This window comes from Bos taurus, chromosome 5 (assembly GCF_002263795.3).
Source record: "Bos taurus isolate L1 Dominette 01449 registration number 42190680 breed Hereford chromosome 5, ARS-UCD2.0, whole genome shotgun sequence".
Taxonomy (NCBI): Eukaryota; Metazoa; Chordata; class Mammalia; order Artiodactyla; family Bovidae; genus Bos; species Bos taurus.
In genome coordinates this window covers 14,889,203-14,914,379 of record NC_037332.1, presented here as the reverse complement: position 1 = coordinate 14,914,379, position 25,177 = coordinate 14,889,203, and the positions used below count along the sequence as shown (strand labels likewise).

The window sequence follows — 25,177 nt, the reverse complement described above, 5'->3', positions numbered from 1 at the left end:
AACTACTCTATTCAGAACAGACATTGAGCTTTCCTCTTCAACAGGCTTTAAAAGCTGCTTCTAATCCACATTCCTTATCCCAGCCCTCCCCAGTTCCAACCAGTTAGCATGGCTAGGGCTCCAGGGGCCAGTACTTAAGGAATCATGGCTGGCAAGAGAGACTCAGTTTATTAAACCATTCTCACTGGGATTTTATCTCCACACACTCAGTCATCATTCTCAGGCTACCATTCCCTTATTTCCTCCACCTTTCTATTTTGCATTGGAAAGAACTGTTCATCACTTTCCATACCTGGAACCTGGGTTCCAAACCCAGGATTCAGCTCCCCATCTTTCATATTAGTCAAGAAATCTACCTGGCTGAAAGCACTTGCAGGAGGTGGTGGGAATGGGGTAAAAGTGGAGTAGGAGAGGGGATGTAGGAGTAGGAGACAGAGATGGGGAGACATCCATTTCTTTTAAATCCTAACAAAATTTATGACATTCTAGGATGCCAGGGCTTTCAGATCCCTGGATATAGCTACTGATGCTTCTTCTTCACATCTCCTTGGTAAGACTGGGGCACAGTGAGTCAGGAAGGAATGTGCAGAGTCCGGAAAGGAAAAGGATGAAGGTTAACATGACCTACTGCAGGTTCCAGTCTCAGCCTCTTTGCAGCACTGTTTTCTTATTCCTCTGGCACCAAGGATGCTAACACAGTGGGACGGCTATTTTGTGAAGTGACTCTGATGTTCCGATTTGAAGTTACATTTAACATTCTTGCAACCAGTTTGTGGTTGCTGCTGCTGTTGTTAGGTGCCAGCTCCCCAAACACAGTGATTTGGGGTGTGTTTAAAGTCTTCTTTATTTAGCTCCCTTTAGAGCCTAGAATTAAAGTATCTGAGTAAACTCAAACTAGTTAAAAAGTCTGTTGAAATGACTGACCCCAACCCCCATTGCCCCACACACAAAGGTAATTCAGCTAAGTCAAGTTCAGATAAAGGATTGGCTGCCAGTTTGACTTATTACATTTAAAAAAATTCTCACGGTCTGAAAGCTGCTTTTGATGCTCCCCTCCCCCATGAGAATATATTTTGGGAAATGAAAAATATTTTGAGTACATGCATCAAAGCAACAGTTTTTTGTGTATACCACTATGGTTCCTTTCTCAACTTATTGAGAGAAATATCACACTTATATAGTAATAGTGGGAATGTCAAGATAGGGTTGCAAGAATTCTCATCTTAGCCCTTTCTTTTTTCAGAAAGAGTTTGAGGCATATTGGTAAGTAAAGCTAGAAAAAATGCGTGCTGAATTAGATGAACTATGACAAATGTAGAAAAGCAAAAGTCTGGAGAGGGGAGGGGAAGCTGGGTAGAGGGAAAACTCTCATGAAAAAGTACTAAAATAATTGAATGTCATGTATGATGGCAAGAAGCCAGCTGGCCTCATGTTTTGTGTGTGCTCTGCTGCTGTTTTCCTTCCCTGGCTTCATCTTCATCCTTCCCACAGCTCTACAGACATAACAGATACAGAAATGTATTTTGCATTGAAGCAGCTCAAGCAGTTTTCATCAAAATAATGTATATATACAAACCCAAAGAAACATTTAAGTTTTTCTTTAAAATATATGTCCCAATCCAGCATCAGCTACTCTGGAAAGCACTCCTACAGATTAATGTATAACTTTGTCATATTTTTGAAGCTTCTGTATTTTAATTAAAAAAAATAACAGTGGCCTGAATTTTAATGATTCCCATCACAGTCTTTCAAGTGTGCTCTTAATGAAGCTCTCAAATAGGTTAAATTTACCTGTGATTTCAATCATAGTAAATATTTTGGCATTTTAGAAATCCATAGGCTTTTTCAAAGACCTATGCTTGTTTTTGAATTTCAACTTGTTTCAGTAATAGTTACTTACAAAGTTGCCCTTTTCTTAAAGAGAGAAATGGACTTAATTTCTGCTCTCCTAAAGGATCTAATTTAAATGTGAAAGTCTAAGATGACTATTTTCCCCACTTGCAAATATTTGACTTATCTAACATGTCATCATTTACTATAGAAATGTATTTTATTACAAATATTAAAAAATCATCATTGAACTGCGATAATCTACCTTTATTTCTCATTATGACTCTCGTCATTGCTCCAGGAAGTTGTGAATATAGTAAAATAAAAAGAAAGTTAAACTTAAATCTCTATGACACATACACTTTCGTATAGTGTGTAATTAAGCTGTATTCAATTCCTAAATCCAGATATCACTAGCATATTATTAATCGCTTACCTATAATGTCTTCCACCATTTTGAGATGTGAATTATTTAAACTTCTATCCAATGTGTTTTCAATACATTTTTTCCTGTTGATTTGTTAGATATGTCTTAAAGACAGAACTTATTTTCAAGAAGATGCTGTGCACTTTTACACGTTTAGTTTTCCAGTCTCTGGGAGAGACTTAACACTGCAATATAGGTAGAAGCAAAATGGCAGGACGAATGTTTCTCCTTTGGACTGGAATTACACCTAAGTCCATGGCCATTAAACACATCTGGCCAGGGTAGGGCCAAAAGACATAATCAAGGTAGATCCAAACTGAGAGAAGCAGATTCTCCTCCCGTTAGACCCCTCCAGCTACTGTGCCCCTCCCTCGCCCTCGAAAACCTTTTGCCTAGAGTCAAGAAAACGGTGTGGGTTCAGAGGAGGTGCGGTTAGAACGCACCTCATCAAAAGTAGCTGAAAGCCGTTCGTAATCTAGTTTAATCTCTTTGCCGCGGTGCTTTATAAATTCGACAGAAAGAAGAAAAACGCATTTATTACAACAAGGATTAGCCGCAGAGTAGGGAGGAGGTATGGGAGAGAGCGCCAACTCCTTCATTCGAAAAACCATTAAAGAACTTTAGAGAAAACTCAAGGTTAATATTCACTTCTTTGCAACCTCTCCTGCCCACCCTCAACAATTCTGCTGTGAATTTTTATAAGGGAGCTTTAACTTGTAAAGTGCCCTAAGCAGAGATGCGGAATGAAAATGTCTCTGTGGCTCGCGTTCAGAGAGCCGAGCTGCTGGGACACCCCTCACCCGGACGCAGGCTGGACACGCGGCTGCGAGCGGCGCCCGGCGGCGCGAACCCGCATCCCAGAGCCGGCACGCCGGTTCCCCCGCAGCCGCGATCGACCCCACGCCGGCGCTCTCCAGTCGGGAACCGGAGAAGGCTGCGAGCCGAGCAAACTTCCGAAGGCTGGCCGCCGCGATCCCTGGTCTCCGTGGGTCGCCACCTGGTGCGCACCTTAGGTGGGATGGCGGGGGGGGGGGGGGGGTAGGACCACCCTGCCGGCTACCGGCCGGGGGAGCCGCAGGGACCGCCCGAGCGCGCCTCTGGGGTGAGGGTTGAGTCTTCAAACGCCGCCTGAGCTGACCTCAAAGCGGTAGGCGAAGTCACCCACCGGCGAGAACGACGCTGTGGTTAAGAGAGCATACGTGGAGGAATCTCTATTCTGAGCAAAAAGAATGAAGTTTCGCTTCTCCTGAAAACTTAAAAAGAGCCTCCACGACTACAGAAAGAAGTTAGTGGTTAACCGATTTGCTGCTACTATTTCATCAGTGGTGCTCTCCCTCCTTTAATGGCTAACTCTTGGGAAAACGACATATTTTAAGCTTTCCATCCAAATATTGATATTGGCAAATAGATCATCCAACCGTCCCCTGGTCAGGACAGGGTACTTTTTGTTTCACAAGTTGGCAATCGGCATTAATCTATATCACAAACTGCTGCTGATTTGGGGGATGAAGCAGAAGACGTGTCATTCTCTTTAACAGTACGTATGCTCGTGAGTGTGTGAAGTGGCGCGCACACTCAGTCTTCTCCCTGCCTTCCACGGGGAATGAGCTCCTCTGCAATGGGGGTAAGCCAGGTTTCGTCCTGATGGCAAGAGGTTCCTAGCGGGTGGGTTCAATGCCAGGCAATGGTCCGGTCTTCTCTTAAGATCTTGCTTTGCAGTAAACATTTCTTAACCTTTACTGGATTAAAAAAAAAAATGTCCTTTTTGTTACAATGACGCACTACCTCTAGCAGGGTGGCGCCCGCCGCCTGGGAAGATGTCTACTAAGAAGGAATCCCCTGAACCTTAGCGGATTACGTCATTTCTTAGCTCCCCATGGCAGACGCCCCCAAGGACGTTTGCTGTAAAGTCAGATGAGTTAAATGCTTTCGTAGGTTCACAGTTTGCTCTTACAAAATGTCATGAACGCACAATTTATTAATGACGTTCAAATATAAGAAGCAATTAAAGTATTTACTGCTGTTCTACCAAATCCTTCGGCGACTCTTTTTCAAGTTCCCCAAAAGGGGAAAAAAATGGCTCTAAATAATTCATTTATATTAGATTCTTTGTCAGACTTCAACCACTTGTGCAATACCAAATATATGTGTGTGTACATATATATATATATATATACACACATACATATATATGTATATGTATATAAGCTGAGTTCTGGAGGACTTTTAGTTTTAGAAAGAACTAAAATGTAAGGGGAAATCTCTTTAATGCAGTAACTTATAGGGAACCCCCATATTTCCAATAAATTCATTTCAGGTTAATATTAATGAAATTGTTTGTTTTACTCTGTATTTGATTCACATGTCCTGCTTTTGGGGAGAGGGAGATGCAGTCATTCCTTTGCTACAGTAAGAATTGCTCAATAATTCAATTGAATTAAAGAAAATCTAAGTAACTGATTATTCTGTGTTTAGTAAGAATGCCCTTTAATCTTGTATCCTTGTTCATGTTAATACAACTCTGGAAGTTGTCTTAGAGTTTAAAAAGAAGTATGAACTTTGGCAAAATAAAGGAAAAAGACTTTATTAATGTAATTTTTATTTTTCATGAAATAAAATAGATCTGTGGGCAGTGTTTTATTTGAATTACATGAGCTTCTCAAGACATCTTTAAATGCTGGATCACAGTGGAGGCAAACCATGTAGGATGTAAGAGCCTCTCTAAAGTAACTCATGCAACTTTTTGGCTCTAGAAGTGAACACTGAATAATCTTGTAAAGCATTTTTAAAAACTGCCTTCAAGTATGATCTATTCAAGGTGGGCACTAATTCTATTCAGTGTTTTCATCAACACATATATTTATTTCATTTACAAAATTTTATGAAGTATAATTTCTTAGGAGGGCTAGTTAAAGTCTTAGACTATAAGAAAAAGTGGGAGGCAAATATGTTTGGAGAAGGTAGAATAGTGAAACTAAACCAGTGAAGATCAATATAATGTTCCAAATTAAGATTTAAAATATATATATATACAGGAGAAGGGCAGCAAAGCTTTATTATAAGGGGCCCATAGATTAAAGATCTAAAGACACTTTGAGACAACAGTGTGACTTAGTTGCTAAGGTAGCAGCCACAAATTTAGCTTATTTGCATTAATAAAAGTGAAACAGTCACATATGAAGAAAGATCAGGTCCTCACTACACACTGTATTATGCGGAAACCTAGAGAACAGCCTTGCTCTGGAGACTGTTTTTACTGAGAGAAAATAACAATTTTGAGCTTTGCTAGTGCACAGGGGGTGAGTCAAAGAGAATTTGGAAACCATATTATGGAAAAAATTGCTAAAGGAGTTAGTGATTTTTTAGCTAAGACCTACAAAAGAGTAGTTAAGTTTATTCAGTTTAGCCCCAGTGTGGAACTAAGTGGATCAAGGTCAGTTAGAAAACAGGTTTTTTTTGTTTTTTTTTTTTTTTAATGTAAGAACCAAACTTTTTTCTTAAACAGTGATAGTTCTCTGTGACTAAAGCAGGCTGATGATCAAAGCTGCATGCTGCTGGACAAGAGATGTTACAGAAATCTGTCTTATCTAAGTATCTCCCAAATCAAAGTTTCCAAATCATGCTGTTAATGCCTACACTAGCATCACTTCACGACACATTCCTGTACTACCAATTTCCAAATTAGGATTACTCTTTTCTGTAAGAAAAACTGACTTTGTATCATATTTTACTTTAATTATGAGCTAAAATTAAAGACTACACTTAGAAAGCAGGTGTTTTCTGTCAAACAACCATAGTATTCTTTTGGTCTACTTGTATTTTTCTTATCTACATAGCTTTATCAACTTCTAGCATAATGTATATATAGACATTTCTATTTATAACATCAAAAATACTGCAAACTACAAACTAGACTCACCCATGATTTGGGTCCAGCTCTGTCCAACACCTGCTAACAGTGTGATCCTGAGAAAGGTATGTACCCATTAAAGATTCAGTGTCATCTTCTGTAGCATGTAACTGGGAATAGTACCTGCATCAGAGGAGGGGGGTAAATACAGAAGGAGTTCATGTATATAAAGTATTTAGAGACAATGCCTGGCCATATTATAGGCACTGAATGTTTACTATTATTATGATTTTTAAAATTCAGAATGGGGAAGCCTTTTAATATTTTTTAATGTTTACAAAATTTTTATTTTTAATAAAAATTAAAATATTTTTTATTTTTAAGCATTTTTAATAAAAATTTGTTGTTGTTTAGCTGCTCAGTTGTGTCTGACTCTTTGTGACCCTATGAACTGTAGCCTGCCAGGCTCCTCTACCCGTGGGATTCTTCAGGGAAGAATACTGTAGTGGGTTTCCATTTCCTTCTCCAGGGGATCTTCCTGACCCAGGGATCAAGCCTGTGTCTCCTGCACTGGTAGACAGGTTCTTTACCACTGAGCCACCAGGGACACCAAATAAATCTTATGGAGATAGTAAAAGTAAATTAATGTTGCTAAGTAGTAAAATGTGATTTTAAAAACAGGAAATTCAATTATTTAAATTAAGAAAATGAAATATATAATTATGGCTATTTAAGAACTAGAAAGAGGAGAAAGGGTCACATATCAGAAACAAATCCCCATGAAGTTTCTATGTCCTAAGGTGTTCGTACTAGTGCAAGGTAAATGTGCTTGCCCAAGACGACTACTCATTTAGGCTGTAAGCACAGGTATTGCCTCTAACAAATTTTCCAAGATTTTTGTGACTCGGAAGACTTGGATCCTCCTCCCTGCTCTGTTATTAACCATCAATTTGTATAACGTAAAACAAACAGAATTACCTGTTAAAGTCTCAGCTTGTCTTGTTAAGATATTCCCATTGTAAATCATGTTTTGAAAAAAAAGGGACTATATTGAAGTTATTAATATAATTCTTATCAATTAAACTATCTGGTCTCTAGGAGGCTGCTATGGTCTGAACCTTTGTGTCCTCCCCATATTCATAATGTTGAGACATTAATCCCTAATATGATGCCTTTGGAGGTGGGGCCTTTTGTAGATAGAGTTATATTTGGTTATGAGAGTGAAGCCCTCATGATGAGATTAATGCTCTTTTGAAGGGATGAATAGCTATGGGTCTCTCTCCTGCCATGTGAGATCATGGTAAGAAGATGCCCTAGTGTAAGCCAGGAAGAGGGCCCTCCCCAAGAACTGATCTCTGAATTCAAGATTTCAGAACTGTGAGAAATATTTGTTGTTTAAGCCACCCAGTCAGTCTATGGTATTCTGTTAGAACAATTCAAGCAGACTGGGACAGAGGTCTTCCAATTCTTTGATTCTAATATACTACACATAAATATTAGAAATTCTAGCTTTTTTCCAACCATTGCTGGGATTAGAGGACTCAGAATGTCGCTTTCCTGAGCCTCAAGGACTCATTCCCTGGGGTAGAGCAGCTTGTTCAGGATGTCACTGTGTGCAGCAATATCCTTGTGAGGAAAGTATTTACAAAGAGTTCTGCCAGTGTCTAAACTTGGAAGCAGCTTCACTCAGATTTAAGAAGTATCAGGATATGTGAAACCAAATCTCAACTGACTCTGAAAGACTAATCCCTCTTCAGTTCAGTTCAGTCGCTCAGTCGTGTCCAACTCTTTTCGACCCCATGAATCGCAGCACGCCAGGCCTCCCTGTCCATCACCAACTCCCGGAGTTCACTCAGACTCACGTCCATCGAGTCAGTGATGCCATCCAGCCATCTCATCCTCTGTCGTCCCCTTCTCCTCCTGCCCCCAATCCCTCCCAGCATCTTTTCCAGTGAGTCAACTCTTCGCATGAGGTGGCCAAAATACTGGAGTTTCAGCTTTAGCATCAATCCTTCCAAAGAAATCCCAGGGCTGATCTCCTTCAGAATGGACTGGTTGGATCTCCTTGCAGTCCAAGGGACTCTCAAGAGTCTTCTCCAACACCACAGTTCAAAAGCATCAATTCTTCGGCGCTCAGCCTTCTTCACAGTCCAACTCTCACATCCATACATGACCACAGGAAAAACCATAGCTTTGACTAGACGAACCTTTGTTGGCAAAGTAATGTCTCTGCTTTTGAATATGCTATCTAGGTTGGTCATAACTTTCCTTCCAAGGAGTAAGCGTCTTTTAATTTCATGGCTGCAGTTACCATCTGCAGTGATTTTGGAGCCCAAAAAAATAAAGTCTGACACTGTTTCCACTGTTTCCCCATCTATTTCCCATGAAGTGGTGGGACTGGATGCCATGATCTTCGTTTTCTGAATGTTGAGCTTTAAGCCAACTTTTTCACTCTCCACTTTCACTTTCATCAAGAGGCTTTTTAGTTCCTCTTCATTTTCTGCCTCCTAGTCATTTAGTTTTCTTCCACTTAACATGAATTTTTTTAAAAAATGAAAAAAAATCAGTGTACTCATAAATCAGAGACTTTGTGATAGGCAACCATACTCTTTATCGTTTTGTATTTGAATAAAATTAGTATTTTGCCTCTGCTCAGTCATGTCTGACCCTTTGCAACCCTATGGACTGTAGCCCTCAGGGTCCTCTGTCCATGGCATTCTCCAGCAAGGATACTGGAGTGGGTTGCCATTTCCTTCTCCAGGGATCTTCCTGACCCAGTGATCAAACCTGTGTCTCTTACATATCCTGAGTTGGCAGGTGGGTTCTTTACTACTCACTCTACCTGGGAAAGATTTGCCTAATCATGTTTATTATTATTTTGAAATTAGCCAGTAATTGTTGGTAATAATATTATCTGAAAATACTGCTGTTGCTGCTGAGTCGGTTCAGTCATGTCCAACTCTGTGCCACCCCATAGGCTCCACCGTCCCTGGGATTCTCCAGGCAAGAACACTGGAGTGGGTTGCCATTTCCTTCTCCAGTGCATGAAAGTGAAAAGTGAAAGTGAAGTCTCTCAGTCGTGTCTGACTCTTAGCGACCCCACGGACTACAGCCTACCAGGCTCCTCCGTCCATGGGATTTTCCAGGCAAGAGTACTGGAGTGGGGTGCCATTGCCTTCTCCGTCTGAAAATACTAACACCTTCCTATTTTTGAAAACTATCACATAGCAATTTTCCACCTAGAGACTACACATGTAACCTAAAATCTCTAGACTGGAGAGGTCTCAAGGCACTTTGTCCAGAGCTACTTTCCAATCCCTTTCCCCACTAATTCCATCCCTCAGCAGGCTCTTTCAGTTCTGTCCAGTCCCTGAATTGCTCTACTCTCCATTCCCTGTACATGTTGCTACTGTCTCCTGGTATTTATTCAGACTGTATCCTAAAATGCTTTCCTCAAGATCAATTAATCTTTCAAGGTCAGTTAAGTAAACACCCTTTCCCTGTCCATTCTCACTTGGGAATTCCATGCCCCAAATATTTTTTTAATCCCCTTTAGGATACAAAAATGAAAGTTTCTTGTAGAGTTGTTTATTGGTGTACTCATCTTTTTAAAATTATATTTGTGAAGACAATAAAAGATATGTTTTTGTTCTCAATTTTAAAAGTTGAATAAATAATTGAAAGAAATAAAATCAAGAGACGGATATCTTTTTTTTTTCATCTCCCTAAAGAGATAATGAGCCAATATTTTCCTTTGAAGAGAAGGCATAGGAAGTAGAGAATTGGAAGGACAGGAAACTGTGAGCCAATCTAGCCAATTACATGGCATTCCTTTTGGGACCTGGAAGTGGAAATATTTTCTGGGTCTATTTTGGAGTGTAGAGAGTTACCTACAGAGTTGTATGCTGATGTTTCCATCTGTTTTCTAGAAATATATTTTTCATTTGTCCATGTGAATAAACAAGTGAACATGCTATTAGCAAAGTATGCCTTTTACATTTCCAGTGTTCTGCACACTTTCTATGGAGGAGCACTAAATTCCACTTCTGTTTAGTTCAGTTCAGTCGCTCAGTCATATCCGACTCTTTGCGACCCCATGAATCACAGCACACCAGGCCTCCCTGTCCATCACCAACTCCCGGAGTTCACTCAGACTCATGTCCATTGAGTCAGTGATGCCATCCAGCCATCTCATCCTCTGTTGTCCCCTTCTCCTGCCCCCAATCCCTCCCAGCATCAGAGTCTTTTCCAATGAGTCAACTCTTCCCATGAAGCAGCCAAGGTACTGGAGTTTCAGCTTTAGCATCATTCCTTCCAAAGAAATCCCAGGGCTGATCTCCTTCAGAATGGACTGGTTGGATCTCCTTGCAGTCCAAGGGACTCTCAAGAGTCTTCTCCAACACCACAGTTCAAAAGCATCAATTCTTCGGCGCTCAGCCTTCTTCACAGTCCAACTCTGACATCCATACAGGACCACAGGAAAAACCATAGCCTTGACTAGACGAACCTTTGTTGGCAAAGTAATGTCTCTGCTTTTGAATATGCTGTCTAGGTTGGTCATAACTTTCCTTCCAAGGAGTAAGCGTCTTTTAATTTCATGGCTGCAGTCACCATCTGCAGTGATTTTGGAGCCCCCAAAAAATAAAGTCTGACACTGTTTCCACTGTTTCCCCATCTATTTCCCATGAAGTGATGGGACCAGATGCCATGATCTTCAGTTTTCTACTGACCTGGGGAGTTCCTCTTTCAGTATCCTACCATTTTGCCTTTTCATACTGTTCATGGGGTTCTCAAGGCAAGAATACGGAAATTCCACTTCTATTTCAAGGCAAATATTGAAAAGTTGGTTTTCAAGATCTTTTAAAAATATTTTGTCATTTCATGGAAATACTTCCTAAGTAAAGTATGCAGAATTGATCCAATTTGGGGTTTACAACTTTGGAAGATTGGTTTGGAAAGCTTTTCTGTGTCAAGTCACCATTTATTGAGTGCTTGTGATACCGAAGGGATTGAGCCAGGGGCTTTGCATCTACTTTGTCACTTGATCTCACTGCACCCCATGAATTGTAGTTTTAATTTACTGGTAAGCAGACAAACTCAAGAGTCTGCTGCTTGTCCAAGGTCATGTATCAGAGTGTGGGTTAGAGTACATGACAGTTGGATTACCCAAAAAACGTGTTCCCACTTTCTTCCATATATGTCATATCAATATGTACTGAGCAGAATAAAATTGATGTGCTGATTTCCTACTTTGCACTATATATTATACTAACTTATTCTAAATGATGGTTTCATTTTGAAGTTAATAGAACCTCTATGGTTAGACCAAATCTGAATGATGCAGAGAGATGAAAAACAGAACCACCCTTTCTGCCTTCTTGTAATTCTCTGTTGATACATGAATTTTGGTAGAGAAATCTTGAATAATTGTGGGAGAAAATCTCAAATCCATGTCAACAAACGAAACAGTAAAGTTAACACTTATTTATTTGACTTGGAATGTGTATAGATGAATATTACTAATTGTTATAGATATAAGGAATCGTCTTGTTTTTAATACTTTTAAAATTTTTTCTCCAAGATAAGAACTTTTAGAGACTGGTAGAGTTGAAGTTTTCTCTTGTAAGATAATGTTTTTATAGTTCCATTTAATTTAAAAACTGTATTGCATATGAGTTAAATAAAATATATTAATTTTATCCATTTCTGTTTACATTTGTAATGTGGCTACTAGAAACATTAAAATTACATAAGTGGCTCACTTTATATTTGTATTGTACAATGCTGATTTAGACCAATTCTATGAAAATTGTAAAACAAGTTTGAAAGTTTCTAGTATGGCCTTTTTAGGAGAAAATAACTTTTTAGAAACTCCCAAAAAAATTTTTGGAATTAAAAATGTTTTATTAAAATTTTTAATATTATTTAAAAATTATTATTATTAAATTATTACCACTGGTAGGTGTATTCAGGCCTTTATAAGGGAAGCATGGACTTGAAGTGGTTTCTCACCGTTGCTCTTGTGATATAAAAGTGGTTATAACAAGACATCCTCAACGGTAGGGATGCTATGCAAGTTACACTCATAGTGAAAACAAACTTTTGTAATGTTAATTCAATTGGTTTACTTTTCTCTAAAACTTCATAGAAAGGATTTGTCTCTCTGCAGTGCCTTGCTTAGCTATTATCTAAAAGCAAGGATGACAAACACTAGAGAAGCCCTCACTCTGAGCTCTCAGTGCTAAAGCAGACGCAGCCAACTGTGGCATTCCTTCCTGCTGCTTCCTGCACCCTTCCTCATGGAGCCTGAAAGGGTCCTCGTGGCCCCTTCCTACTGGTAGCCCTTCCAGATCTACTGCAGAGGACTCTGGCCCTTAAGTGCTGGCAGGGATACAAGTTATAAATGAAAAGTCACACGAAACCTTTCACCTCACTAAATTTTTGACTTTGGTAAAATTCTGGATCCTAGAAACAGTATATGAATTGCATGATATTTGGAGTGAAAGAAGATTGGTGGTCAGACTGTACTGTATAAAGCATGCATTATAAACACATTACAATTGTTATTTTCAAATCCATTCTATTCATTTATACAACCTTTATGTTTTAGGTCTTAAAACTGGATTTATAATATAATATGATGCCAAATATAATACGCTCCCATTAAGAGATCCCATCTCTGTCACATTTCAAATCATACCATTTGAAAAATTAACAGCTATACAGTCCTGGGTGTTCACTGGAAGGACCGATGTTGAAGCTGAAACTCCAATACTTTGGGCACCTGATGTGAAGAGCTGACTTGTTTGAAAAGACCCTGATGCTGGGAAAGATTGAGGGCAGGAAGAGAAGTGTACGACAGAGGATGAGATTGTTGGATGGCATCATCGACTCAATGGACATGAGTTTGGGTAAACTCTGGCAGTTGGTGATGGACAAGGAGGCCTGGCGTGCTCCGGTTCCTGGGGTTGCAAAGAGTCGGACATGACTGAGCGACTGAACTGAACTGAACTGAATACATATGGAAAGACTGATACAACACAGACTACAATGTGGATGCAAATTCTATTTCTTACCACCAGTAACTTCAACCTGACTTTATAAGATCATTCCTTATTAAAATCAAATTAAAATAAACAAGCATACACACATAACCAAATGAGAGTTAAATTAAATAAAGCAGAGTTAAATGCAATGATGCCATCTTAAAGTCTAGAACTGCAATGGAGGGCTCTTCTTTTTTATTTAATAATATTCACTATGTTTAGCAGAATCAAAGTTTCATTTTCTTATAAACTGGGATTTTTTTTTTTAACTACAGTGTCCTGTAGATACTGTCTTTTATCTATTATCTATTATTTTCTGCAACAATACATTGTACCTAAGTTATCTCACAGAGGGATTCCCTGGTGGCTCATACGGTAAAGAATCTGCCTGCGTTGCAGGAGACTCTAGTTTGATCCCTGAGTCAGGAAGATCCCTTGGAGAAGGGAATGGTTACCCACTCCAGTATTTTTGCCTGGAGAATTCCATGGACAGAAGAACCTGGTGGTCTACAGTCAATGGAGTTGCAAAGAGTCCAACACAACTGAGCAACTCACTTACCTCACAGGATAGCGTCTAGGTCAGTGGCAACTTATAAAAATGCAATGTTAAATATACATGTAACTTAACATTTTTAGTACTCCCATTAACAATTTTTTAAACCAAATTATATTATTTTAATAATACATATTTAATCCAAAATACTATTGTTTTACCATAGTCAATACAAAATTATGGGGCAACTGTGCATTCTTTTTTCATACTGTTTGAAATCTGCCGTGTATTTTATATCTCAACTTAGACTAACCACTGAGAAGGCAATGGCACCCCACTCCAGTACTCTTGCCTGGAAAATCCCATGGATGGAGGAGCCTGGTGGGCTGCAGACCATGGGGTCACTAAAGAGTCAGACACGACTAAGCGACTTCACTTTCACTTTTCACTTTCATGCATTGGAGAAGGAAATGGCAACCCACTCCAGTGTTCTTGCCTGGAGAATCCCAGGGACGGGGGAGCCTGGTGGGCTGCTGTCTATGGGGTCGCACAGAGTTGGACACGACTGAAGTGACTTAGCAGCAGACTAACCATATTAAGAGGACTCTGTAGCTACCTGTGGCTTAATGGCTAACATTTTGGACAGCATAGATTTAAATTATAGTTCTTTATCTGCTGGAAAGAGGCTTTCTCTGAATCTCACAAATTAATGTAAAAACAGCTCCATCTAGGTAGGCAAAAATATCATGGTAGGTAATGGATTTCATCCTATACTAGAATAGTAAGATTACATCTCCTATTAGTGGTTAGTTAAAACTTAGCTTTGACAGACAATATTCTGTAGAAAGTTTAAGGATCTTCTTCCCCTAAATTAAAGCATACATGGTAGATAACTCACTTGCCCACAGTATAGTCATGAGAATCATAAATCTTGATGGTGAAAATTTTTCTTGTCTCTAAAGATGATGGAAACTGCACTTGGTAGGAAATATGTGAGTGCTGTAACACTAACGCATGAGCACAGTAAGAAATTAGGATTTGGATTGCTTCCCACAGCACCTAGTAAGATCCGTAAAGCAATATCATTAACTCACCTGTTAAGGCATGCTGGAATCTTCAAACATCCTAGCAGCCTTTTTGTGATCAGAGATTTGCTTTGTTATTAGAAGTGATTGGTGATGATTGTGATAGCACTGAGGGAGGCAGCCAGGTAGGAAGGTGAGAATTGAGAAGGGGGGCTGGGCAAAAAGCATAGGCTGCAGCAACATACACAGTGCCATTCTGAGACGTTCATTTGAATAGTAGCATTTCCTAAGTCCATTACTGTCACTTCAAAATTCAGTCAACTCAGTGACAAGGTAAGCTTATGTTTCTACCTTCCCATATCTTAAAGACAAACATTTGTCTTAATATCTCTTCAAGAAAACAGGAGAAAGCGTATCTCTTCTTTTAATTTCTTTTGAGGTTTTATTAAATTTTTAAAATTAGAAAAATTTTAATCAAAATTTATTCTCTTTTAAAATTTACCTTTTCTATTATCATAAGCACAAATGAAGTAGTGTTAAAAAGATAATTTTTAACTTTGAAATATTTTTTTCAATGACCATTTTAGGGCTGGACACAATAAATGATGCTGCAAAGAACTTCCAATATAACTCCATAATTAGGAAACTATTTTATTGACAAATAAATCATCCATAACCTACAAATTTAAGGAGCATCAACACCCATAATCTTCCTCAAAATTAATATTATGAAACAATTACACAGATCACAGAATAAGGAAACTAGAGATTAAATTATTTTAGGCTCTAAAGCAGTTTAATCATAAGCATCTCACTTCTCATACCAGCCTTTCCACTTTATTGATTGCACATATGAACCATAAAACCCCATCAATATCAGCTTTAATGTGGTTTTCTCTTGTAGGGCTCACATTAAGCTGAGATAAAATATTTTCCATCATTACATTATGTTGGTTTGTGGATGCTATTAGTAAAAATATGACATAATATCGTTCACAAAACAACTACGCATGGAGCTTACTTCCAAAGCCTCAATTTCTAGGCCACAACATATGAATTTATGTTTTCTTTATCAACTGACAGCTCAAGGCTCATTAACATTTCCATCTCAATCAAGTTAAAAGACATTTACAGGCTTGAGATGCAATAGAGCTCCAAAAGTAGATGAGGGATGCAAACTAAATGAATGCATCTCTAAGTCTGCTAATCATTTCAAAATGAAGTATTTCAATAAAGAATAAGGAAAGCAGCAAAACAAACCAGAAGTTCACTGGATCCTATTACAGAGCAACAGACTGAAAAGTCACTGGAGAATTTAGCTTCGTGAAAAAAGCCCCAAACTCAGTAAAGAGCCTAAGGGGTATGAAAGGTAAATGCAGCATTTTGCATATTGTACTTGCTAAGATATCACAGAATATTAACCACACAATAGTAACAGTTTAATAAAACTCATCTGCAGTTTTAGAAAATATATTAACCTTATAAAATTAGAAGACCAGGGTTTAAAAAATTGGAAAGATTTTTTTAACAATAATTATTTTAAGCCACTTAAAAAAATTAGAGTATTTTTGAATCAGAAGAATATTATTAATGAACTTGAAGGAGCATTTACCTTTAATAAATGATTAGAATGAAACATTACAGATAAAATATACAATTCATTAAATTGATATTTAAATCTGTCATCTAAATTTAAATGGAACATATATATTTTTACCATAACTCTAATCTATTTAAGATGACAAACAAAAAAGCTATTTTCATTTTCGATTCTGAATTATTTTATATAAAATTTATATTTGAAATATACAATTATAATAACACAGTCAAATAAAATTTATTAATATATTAATAACCCATTAATACTATAAATGTTCCAATAAAATATAGCTATATTTTCTTATGATATATTTATGGTATTACAATTTATTGTTGGTAACAAAAATCATCTTTAGTACATGTGTTATAAACATTTTAAATAAAAAAGAAATTGGATATGCAAATTCCATTACAATATTTCAAGAATTAACTTCTGGAAGTCATCCCACATGAACACAGGAACAATAGCAAAACTGTGGAAAATAAGATGGAAAATAAGAGAAGTCCATCAGGAAACAGAATTGTGAAATAAATATATTAATACAAATTAAATACAGTACTCTAAAACATTGTATCCAGTTGGTAACATGACCAGATAGCCACAGATCTCCTGAAGCCATGTGCCATATGTTTTGAATGCTGAAGCTTGAAGGATTAGTTTGAAGTTTTCATCTTCTTTTTGCCACTTCCCCATCCACCACTGAGTTGTACAGGATTGTCACGGAATGATATACGTTCTTTCTTAGAAGATCTTGTGTTTGTTATCATTGGTGCAAGTATTCCCTTAATTGAACAACCTAGACAGTGATATTAAATGCACACATTCACTTAACTTGATCCAAGTAAAATTATATTTAAAACTAAGAAATATATTTGCCAGTCACATTCATTTTAGAACTACGTGATCTTTGAGTTTAAAAGAAAGTATGTTTCCTTTTTGTTTGCAATATAATATAATCAAAATTTAGTATAAATTATATTTAGGTTAAATGAAAGAAAATGATTTTAAAAGTTAAATAGATATAACAATTCCTTATATCTACAATCCAAATATCCCTGGTATTTCAACACTAATGGATATGTCTAAGTTTCTAGTATATTTGCTTATGTTTTCATAATTTAAATTTTTATAACTGTTTATATTTTATAAATAATGAGTACATTAAAAATTAGTTTTAGAAGTGGTCCTATTGAATTAAGAACTTTTTCAGAAAAAAATAATGCTTGGAAAATTTGGGGGGAAAGTATATTAGATGTAGACTTTAAAGATATTCATGGGTTCTGTTCTGGCTGCATAAAACACAGCTTTATGACTGGACAGGTCGCAGCCTTTCTGAGTCTTGGTTTATAAATGAGGGAATGATTATGCATTACAGGGCTGCTGTGAAGATGGACTTCCTGAGTGTACTGCAAAGGTGGTTAGACCTGGGGGAATGCTTTGTAAACAGGTGCTATAAAAGTGGAAGAAATGACAATTTACACTCAACAAGTTAGAACCTACCCAGAGAAAAGTAACAAAAAATGTGAGAGGTGCAAAGCACATAGTGGTTATAAGAATGGGACAGCATTTTAGAAATATGTTACTCAGCAAGAACCCGAGATACCCTATTAAGACTACTAGTAAAGAATTATGGTCGTCTGCTTCACATCTCCTGAGAATTAAACAAGTGCACAGGGCTGTCTCTGGGGAAAACGGCCTGAGACGCAGCAGAATGAGGCATTCCAGAGCTCCCTCAGTCCTGGTTTGAGGCAAAGGTTCAAACCACATGATTCTTCTTCATTACGATGCTTTTGTCTTTAAATAAGTTTAGAGGGAAATATATCGATTTTTTTTCAATATTAATACTTCTCCAACTTAAAATATTTTAAAGTATATGTTCAAACAGAAAAATTTGAAAATATTAGACCATTTATGGAATTTGGCCTGTGATTTCAGATTTGGTACAACGTGAGGGGTAAAATTGATTGTAAAAGTCCACCTTATACTTAAGAGCTTTTTAAAAACAGAGTATTGCTTTTTTATTTTTAATCTTAGAATTATGACTAGTAAAATAAATTCAAAAGTGTTAAAGAGCCTCTGTAAAAGGAGCAAATTTTATTAGTCCACAAAGAAAATCTTACTAAAAGGCAAGGGAAAAAAAGTGAAAAGCTATTGTCTTAGGAAACGTTATTCTAGAAATGGAAAGGCTGACGCTTATGCCTATAGGCAGAAGTCTGTGATGGAGTTAGAATGGAGTGCAGTTTAAGAGGCCTTCACAGCTGCCACTTGTGAAGACAATCTCAGCAGAGACAAAGGAGAAATGCCAAGTGAAGTTGGCTTCTATGTGCTGGCCAGATTTAGCCTGCGTTAAACTACCCCTGGTAAGTTAGACAGTATCCTTTGTGAAGCTGCAAGAACTCTTTCAAGCAACAGGATGTTACTGCTGCACAAAAGCAAGAATTTCCTAATGATAAAATAGTGACCTAAAAAATTAAGAAAGCATCCTCAAAGCTTGTCCTCTATTTACTAGCTCCAAGTTGGAAATATATGTATATATATTTTAAATGGAACGTCCACTTTGGTTTGTTTAAAACAGCAGCAATAATAGTAACAGCAAATGACTTCCCCTGGTAGTAAAAATTCTTTGATGAATAAACTATTTGTTGGATAACAAGTATCTATTTATGAGAGCACATCAGTAAGGGAGAACGCTTGGGCCTCATGGAAGGTGTAGCATGCAGGATTGAGAAATGGGACATATTTAGAATTCAGGTATATTTATTTAAGATAAAAAAATCAAGCTTGATAAAAGGGTAAGCCTATTTCCACAAACAGCTTAACACAAATGTTTTGTTCCAATAGAGAAAGCTAAATAAAGTTCCTTGCCAGCATTATTTAAGCTAATAAGTAGAAATAAATATATATTTTAAAATACAATTTGGTAACATAGTTCATTATGTTAAATATTTTTGATGAAAATATCTTAATAGTATATATATGTATTATTTAAACCATTATTCTTAACATAAGCTTTTCATCAAATATGGCAGATAACGTGTAAGAATGGTGGCACTTTCTTTATGAAGTATTGAAATATTTAAAAATAATTTCATGTATTTATAAAATAACTATTTCAAAATTAAACAAAATGAATTGCATTACAATATAGCTTTCTGTAGACCAAATCCTGATTCTGAACAGTGTTTCTGAATTCTAAAAAATTTTTCTATTGACTACAAATTTATGTATGGTACATTGTTTTTCCTAATAGTGTTCTGTTGTCTTCAGTACTTTGAAGCTGTTGATGAATCTTCAAGCCTTTTGTACTTGTCTACAGTGTAACCCTATATTTAAAAGGCAGCTTGTAATTTTTCATTGTTTAGTATAATTCCTTCAGCAATAATTATAATTTAAAAACATGTTGTGTGATATTACAAAATAGATTTATAACAATTTTGAAGTACATTTTCTTCAAATGGAATGGAATGAAAATTCTATAGGAAATTAGTCTTTAAAATTACATAAAAACTTAAGTGAATATATATATATATTTAATATTTTAGATGTGATTACACTTGCATTTCATTATTTTGCTATGTGTAAATAAGCAATTTGAGCAGTAATCAATATAGCTTATTCTCTCATTGCATTTAGTGAGAGTCTTTGTTATCATATAAATTCTTGAACCACCAGAAATGCAGAAATAAATTGAGGAGTAAAGCAAGACGTCTACGAAGGAACCACATACTGGCATTCATTGTAAAGCTATTACTTTGTCCTATGATTACTCTAGAAATGAAAAAAGAAAATAAAGAAGCAATTTAATACGTCAATGTATAATCATTCTGAAATTACATACTCACATGAAAATACAGTAGTGAGAGATTTTACCTCAAAAAAATGGATATTAGAACTAGACTACTGATGGGTTCCTGGAATAAAAAAAATTATAACTAAAGGATCTTTGCCAGTTTTTCTCTTTTCTGCACATTATTGTTACAAATTTTACCTTTTTTTTGACAACAGTCTGCTGGATATTTGCAGGTGACCATACAAATCAACCAACCAGTCTCTTACATATATGCTGAAAGTATGTCTTGATAAGTACGATCTATCTTCCAGTAAGTCGCTTCTTTGCCACATAATCTGTGTTCTGCTAAAGATTTGTTCTGGTCCTTTAAAATTTTTTTGGGTTAAATCCTTGGTTCTTTAGCAAATGTCAAGGTCTATATACGCTGTGTTTTGATAAGTAATTTAATATGTTAAATGCTTTGAATGACGCTCCTGGTATGTATAAGAAAAACTTCCTTAAACAGGTTAAAGTAGAAATTTCATGATGTATAGTAATACGTCATTGGATTTTCGTTGAACCACTATGTGTGTGGACATAAAAATCATTTCAAAGTCCTTCTCATATTGTACTGCTTAACAGCAGAAACAGCAGAAGTAAAGCATGAAGGAAAAAAAAATTCAACATTTTAATGAAAGTGACCAGAACAAATTCTTAGCAGCAAAGCATTTACATCAATTTAAGTGCTGTGAGTGAGTTACACTGGGTAAGTTTGAGGTTGAGGTAGATATTACAGTGTTCAAGTAACAGTTGCTTTTAAGGGCCATTGTTATGTCCAACCTTGAGTTCTAATGATCATTTACAGATAGTTTAAAGTCTAACACTAAGAATGAAAATAAAACAAATAAAGGGGTTGTTTATATCATATTTAGATTGACTCCGTATAACATGGTGATTTTGCTTGTTTTGAAATTGTTTTCAAGGTTTTTCAGTGAATAAAAGTTTTCTCTATGACATAAAAATACTAATAGCATTTTCCTGTTTCTTGAAATCCCAACTGGACAATGACATTTACAGTTATCCTTCTTACCCAATATTTAAGAGACATATAAAAAAGAAAACCAGTTATGTTTGGTACATTGATAGCCACAGACTACCACGGTATTTGTTATTGTTGCTAAAAATCATGATGCCTGATGTTTCTTTTTAAATCAACATGACACATATAATTTGCTTTGTCTATGTACATTTATTTTGAAAAGGCAATTCCTAATGTGCATAAAATCTAATACATATCATAGAGGGTGGGGTATCCTGATATATAGCGTAGATTTTTACTTTTGTATTTTGCGCATTTCTTGATCTTTTATAATAGCTACCATTCATATCTGATCTAGAATCTTTGAGGCCTCCCTATAGTGTGCACTGTTTCTGGGTTTTATTATTTTTAACACACTGCTGTGTTGATTTCTTCTTAGAGATGTGTTTGCATAGAAGAGGATGGCTAGAATATGGTGCTAAAAATACTATCTAGTTTCTTTAAATTCTGTTTCTTGTACTTATATTGTTTAATGTTGTTCTCATTTTTTTTCTGTGGGGAATTTTTATTTTAATGATTTAGTGATTTTTGGTTATAAAATCTAAACAGGTTTTATGATTTTTTTCATAATTAGATTAGCTTTCTGTCATGTGACCATTAAATAATTCTTCTTTCCTGGTGTTTCTGGCTTCCCACCAAACTACTAGATGGTTATTGAGTATTTGACTTCTACTAATAAATTGACTAATAGAAAGTATAACTCAATAAGGAATTAAGAATGAAATTTAACAATCTATAAACTATCTAGGCATCTGTTTCCTTCTATATACAGTTGGTTCTAAAAATCAGGTCATAGGTCCATTATTCTTGTCAATTCAGAAAAAGTCTGTTCCTAGATTCTCTAATCATTCTAAAAATATTCTCTGCACTACTCTATCATACTTATAACTAAGTGTCCATAAGTATTTGTATTTAAAGAGTAATGGCATGAATTATGCTAATAATTGAGAGTATTTTTTACACTTAAGTGATATGCATATTCTTTTGAAAACAACCCAGTTCTTTGTCTTAGCCCTCTTTCCCCATGTTAATTAATTTTGCCGAAAGTAAACATTTAGCAAAAAAAAATATGCATTTTAAGTCAATGTTTCCCAAATGTTTTATCCAACATATTTTCCCCAACATGTTCTCAAATGTTTTATCACTGCACAGTTATCCTTTGGCATTTAAATATTTAAAACCTAAATTAGATTTTCAAGATCACTTGGAGTCTTTGAAAGCTTGAGCTCAAACTCTTCCTTTTATTTTCACATTCATTCAATATGTATTTATTTAGTGCCTATTATGTAGCAGGCACTGTTCTCTTCTGCCTTTCAATGAAGCTCCTCTGTCAATATACTTCCATGTGCCAAGTAATATTAGTAACCATCATTCCACAGTTGCTTTCCATTTCACTCTGTTCTCATAATTTCATCTTTACAATCCTCATATGGAACTTGTATAAAACAAATATGTATTTCCACATTCCCAGATAGTGAAGACTTGTGGATAGGTTTCCCAAAAACTTTCATGGAAACTTTCATTATCCCTTTTCATGCTCATTAGTTCTTAGCAGGGAGACATTTGGCAACAATAAACATGACTCGCCTGAGGATTTATTATATTATTGCACTTAGTTTCATTCATTTGACAAATGCATTTCACATTTGACCATACCCATTTATTTTTGCACATTAAGCTAGTGTAAGAAATCGGTTTGAAAGTGACAACAATAACGAAAAAAAAAAGTCAGTTTATTTATGAGGGAAAGGGTAAAAACTAAAATACTACAGTTGGAAACATGATGCTTTAATATATTATCAATAGAGCATACATAGATCCTGTCCTCAAAAATGTTAAAATGTGTGTAAGTTGCTTTTTTATTACAAAGAATAAATGTAGTTGACATATGTATAACTAGCTCTTTCACAAAAGTACAGTTGAAATTTGTCTTCCTCTGGATAATATCAACTGCTGGTGAACCACTGTTTTAGATCTGTAAATATTATTCTGTGGTTACTAATAACTGTTATATTTAACTATGTCTGGAATCATTGTTGACTGTTTCATTAGACTGTCTCAGATTCTGGAAACAGGCTGTATCGGGCTGTTAAAGGACATTAAATCAATAGCTATTTATTATGTGCCTACTCTGTGCTAGACTTTTAATATATGTCTATTAGATGTTTCCAGCAACCATGTAAACATGAGCGTGGTATAATAGTAATTAATTTTGACTATCCAGATCTGGTTACAGGAATATTTTTAGGATTGAAGTGTTAATGTTAACGTGTTTGTTTATTCAGGGACACAATATTAAGACCTAACAAATCTGTGTTCGTAAAGGTCCTGCCAAAAAAATTTGAGATCCAGAAAAATCAGAGTTAATGGTTTAAGCAATAATAAAATAAAAGCCTTAAAATAAAATTTTTATATTGTTAGAGACCAGCTCTTGCTGAAAAAACTTTTTTAAAAATAATAATTCTATGATATAGCTCTAAGATTCTTTATTGACATGTTTCTTTAAATCAAACATTTCAGATAAGAACAAGAGGATAAACAAAGCCAGATTTTATTATACATAAAAGAAAAAAGTTTAACTTGGCCACAGTTGTCTATAAAAATCTTATTTACCTTATTTTTATCTGTGGAATAAATATAACATTAATGTCAGGATTAAAGTTTGAATATTTTAATTAAGAAGTTTGAGAGTTAGTTTTTACCTCTACAATGAATTTTACAACAGTTGGCATAGACAATGGTATTGTGGAATTATTTTATTAGAATTTGTAGACTGAATGCTATCATTTACAACTATGCCAGTTAATTAGAAGTATTACTAGAGTGCACATTTTAAACAATTTCTTTATTGTGCATTTAGCATCAATAAAAGTTTGCACTGTACAAAATTACTCAACTTTTTACTATCAAGTCTATTAAAAGACTGGTATGTGCCATTGTCCGCATTTTCTCATCACACATTTATCTTCAATTCTGCCAATATTAGTTTACTCATGACCTGAAAATGTCATATCTTGAAGGAGTAGCAGGGATCTAGGAGTTCCTTATGTTCCAGGCCCTGGCATGGCACTTTACAGTCACCATCTCATTTAGTCCACAATATAGCTGTGCACAATACATTATTACCCTCATTTTAAAGATAAGGAAACTGAGGCAATGAAGTTAAAATTTTTGCCCCAAAGTAAGTGACAGTAACATATTTGAAACTTGACTTTATATGACTAAGTTTATTAAAAAGAAGATAGTATCATTTTTAATTTTAAGAAATAATGGTACCATAAAGAAAATCATTAGGCAGCAAATGTGAGATGAATATCTTTTTTTGCATTGCTTCCAATGGAAAAAACTGTCCATTATAAAACAATATCATCCTTAATTTCTGTAAGTTGAGGAAACACAAGAGAAAGATATTTCTTAATCCGTATCCATATGTATATTTTGTGCGGTGCAGTGCTTAGTTGCTCAGTCATGTCCGACTCTGAGACCCCATGAACTATAGCCCACCAGGCTCCTCTGTCCATGGGGATTCTCCAGGCAAGAATCCTGGAGTGGGTTGCCATGCCCTCCTCCAGGAGATCTTCCCCACCCAGGGACTGAACCTAGGACTCCTGCATTACAAGTGGATGCTTTACCATCTGAGCCACCAGGGAAGCCCATGTATACTGGAGTGAGTAGCTATCCCTTCTCCAGGGATCTTCCTGACCCAGGAATCAAACCAGGGTCTCCCGGCAGATTGTTTACAGGCTGATTTGCCTGGGAAGCCCATCTATATACCTGTATCTATATATGATATGATAACCCTTAACATGATTTTTTAATTTAAGAATTACTTTATCAAAATGTTTTTTTTCAGGCAATTTTATTTTTCAGTTATGTCACTGCCTTTCTGTTTACCCATCAAGATCTTCTAGGTACTACCAGAATTTCTGAAGCTGTTCAAAGAATACTCCCATATTTCAATGGTTTTGACTGAATTACATGAGCGCATATAGTAATAAAACATTAATGGGATACCGGAGACTACATATTTTTTCCTTT

At 36.1% G+C, this 25,177-nt stretch overlaps 1 protein-coding gene across 2 annotated transcripts in view; it reads right to left on the bottom strand.

Moving 5' to 3' along the window:
- Nucleotides 1-15,306: 15,306 nt before the first annotated feature.
- LRRIQ1 (leucine rich repeats and IQ motif containing 1) overlaps nt 15,307-25,177 on the bottom strand; it is a 225,845-nt gene continuing 215,974 nt past the window's right edge. For both annotated transcript variants that reach the window (XM_059886782.1, XM_005206079.5), the window contains one exon: nt 15,307-17,067. In XM_059886782.1, the coding sequence (XP_059742765.1) occupies nt 16,925-17,067 (143 nt within the window). In that variant the 3' untranslated portion in view covers nt 15,307-16,924. The remainder of the gene's footprint in view (nt 17,068-25,177) is intronic.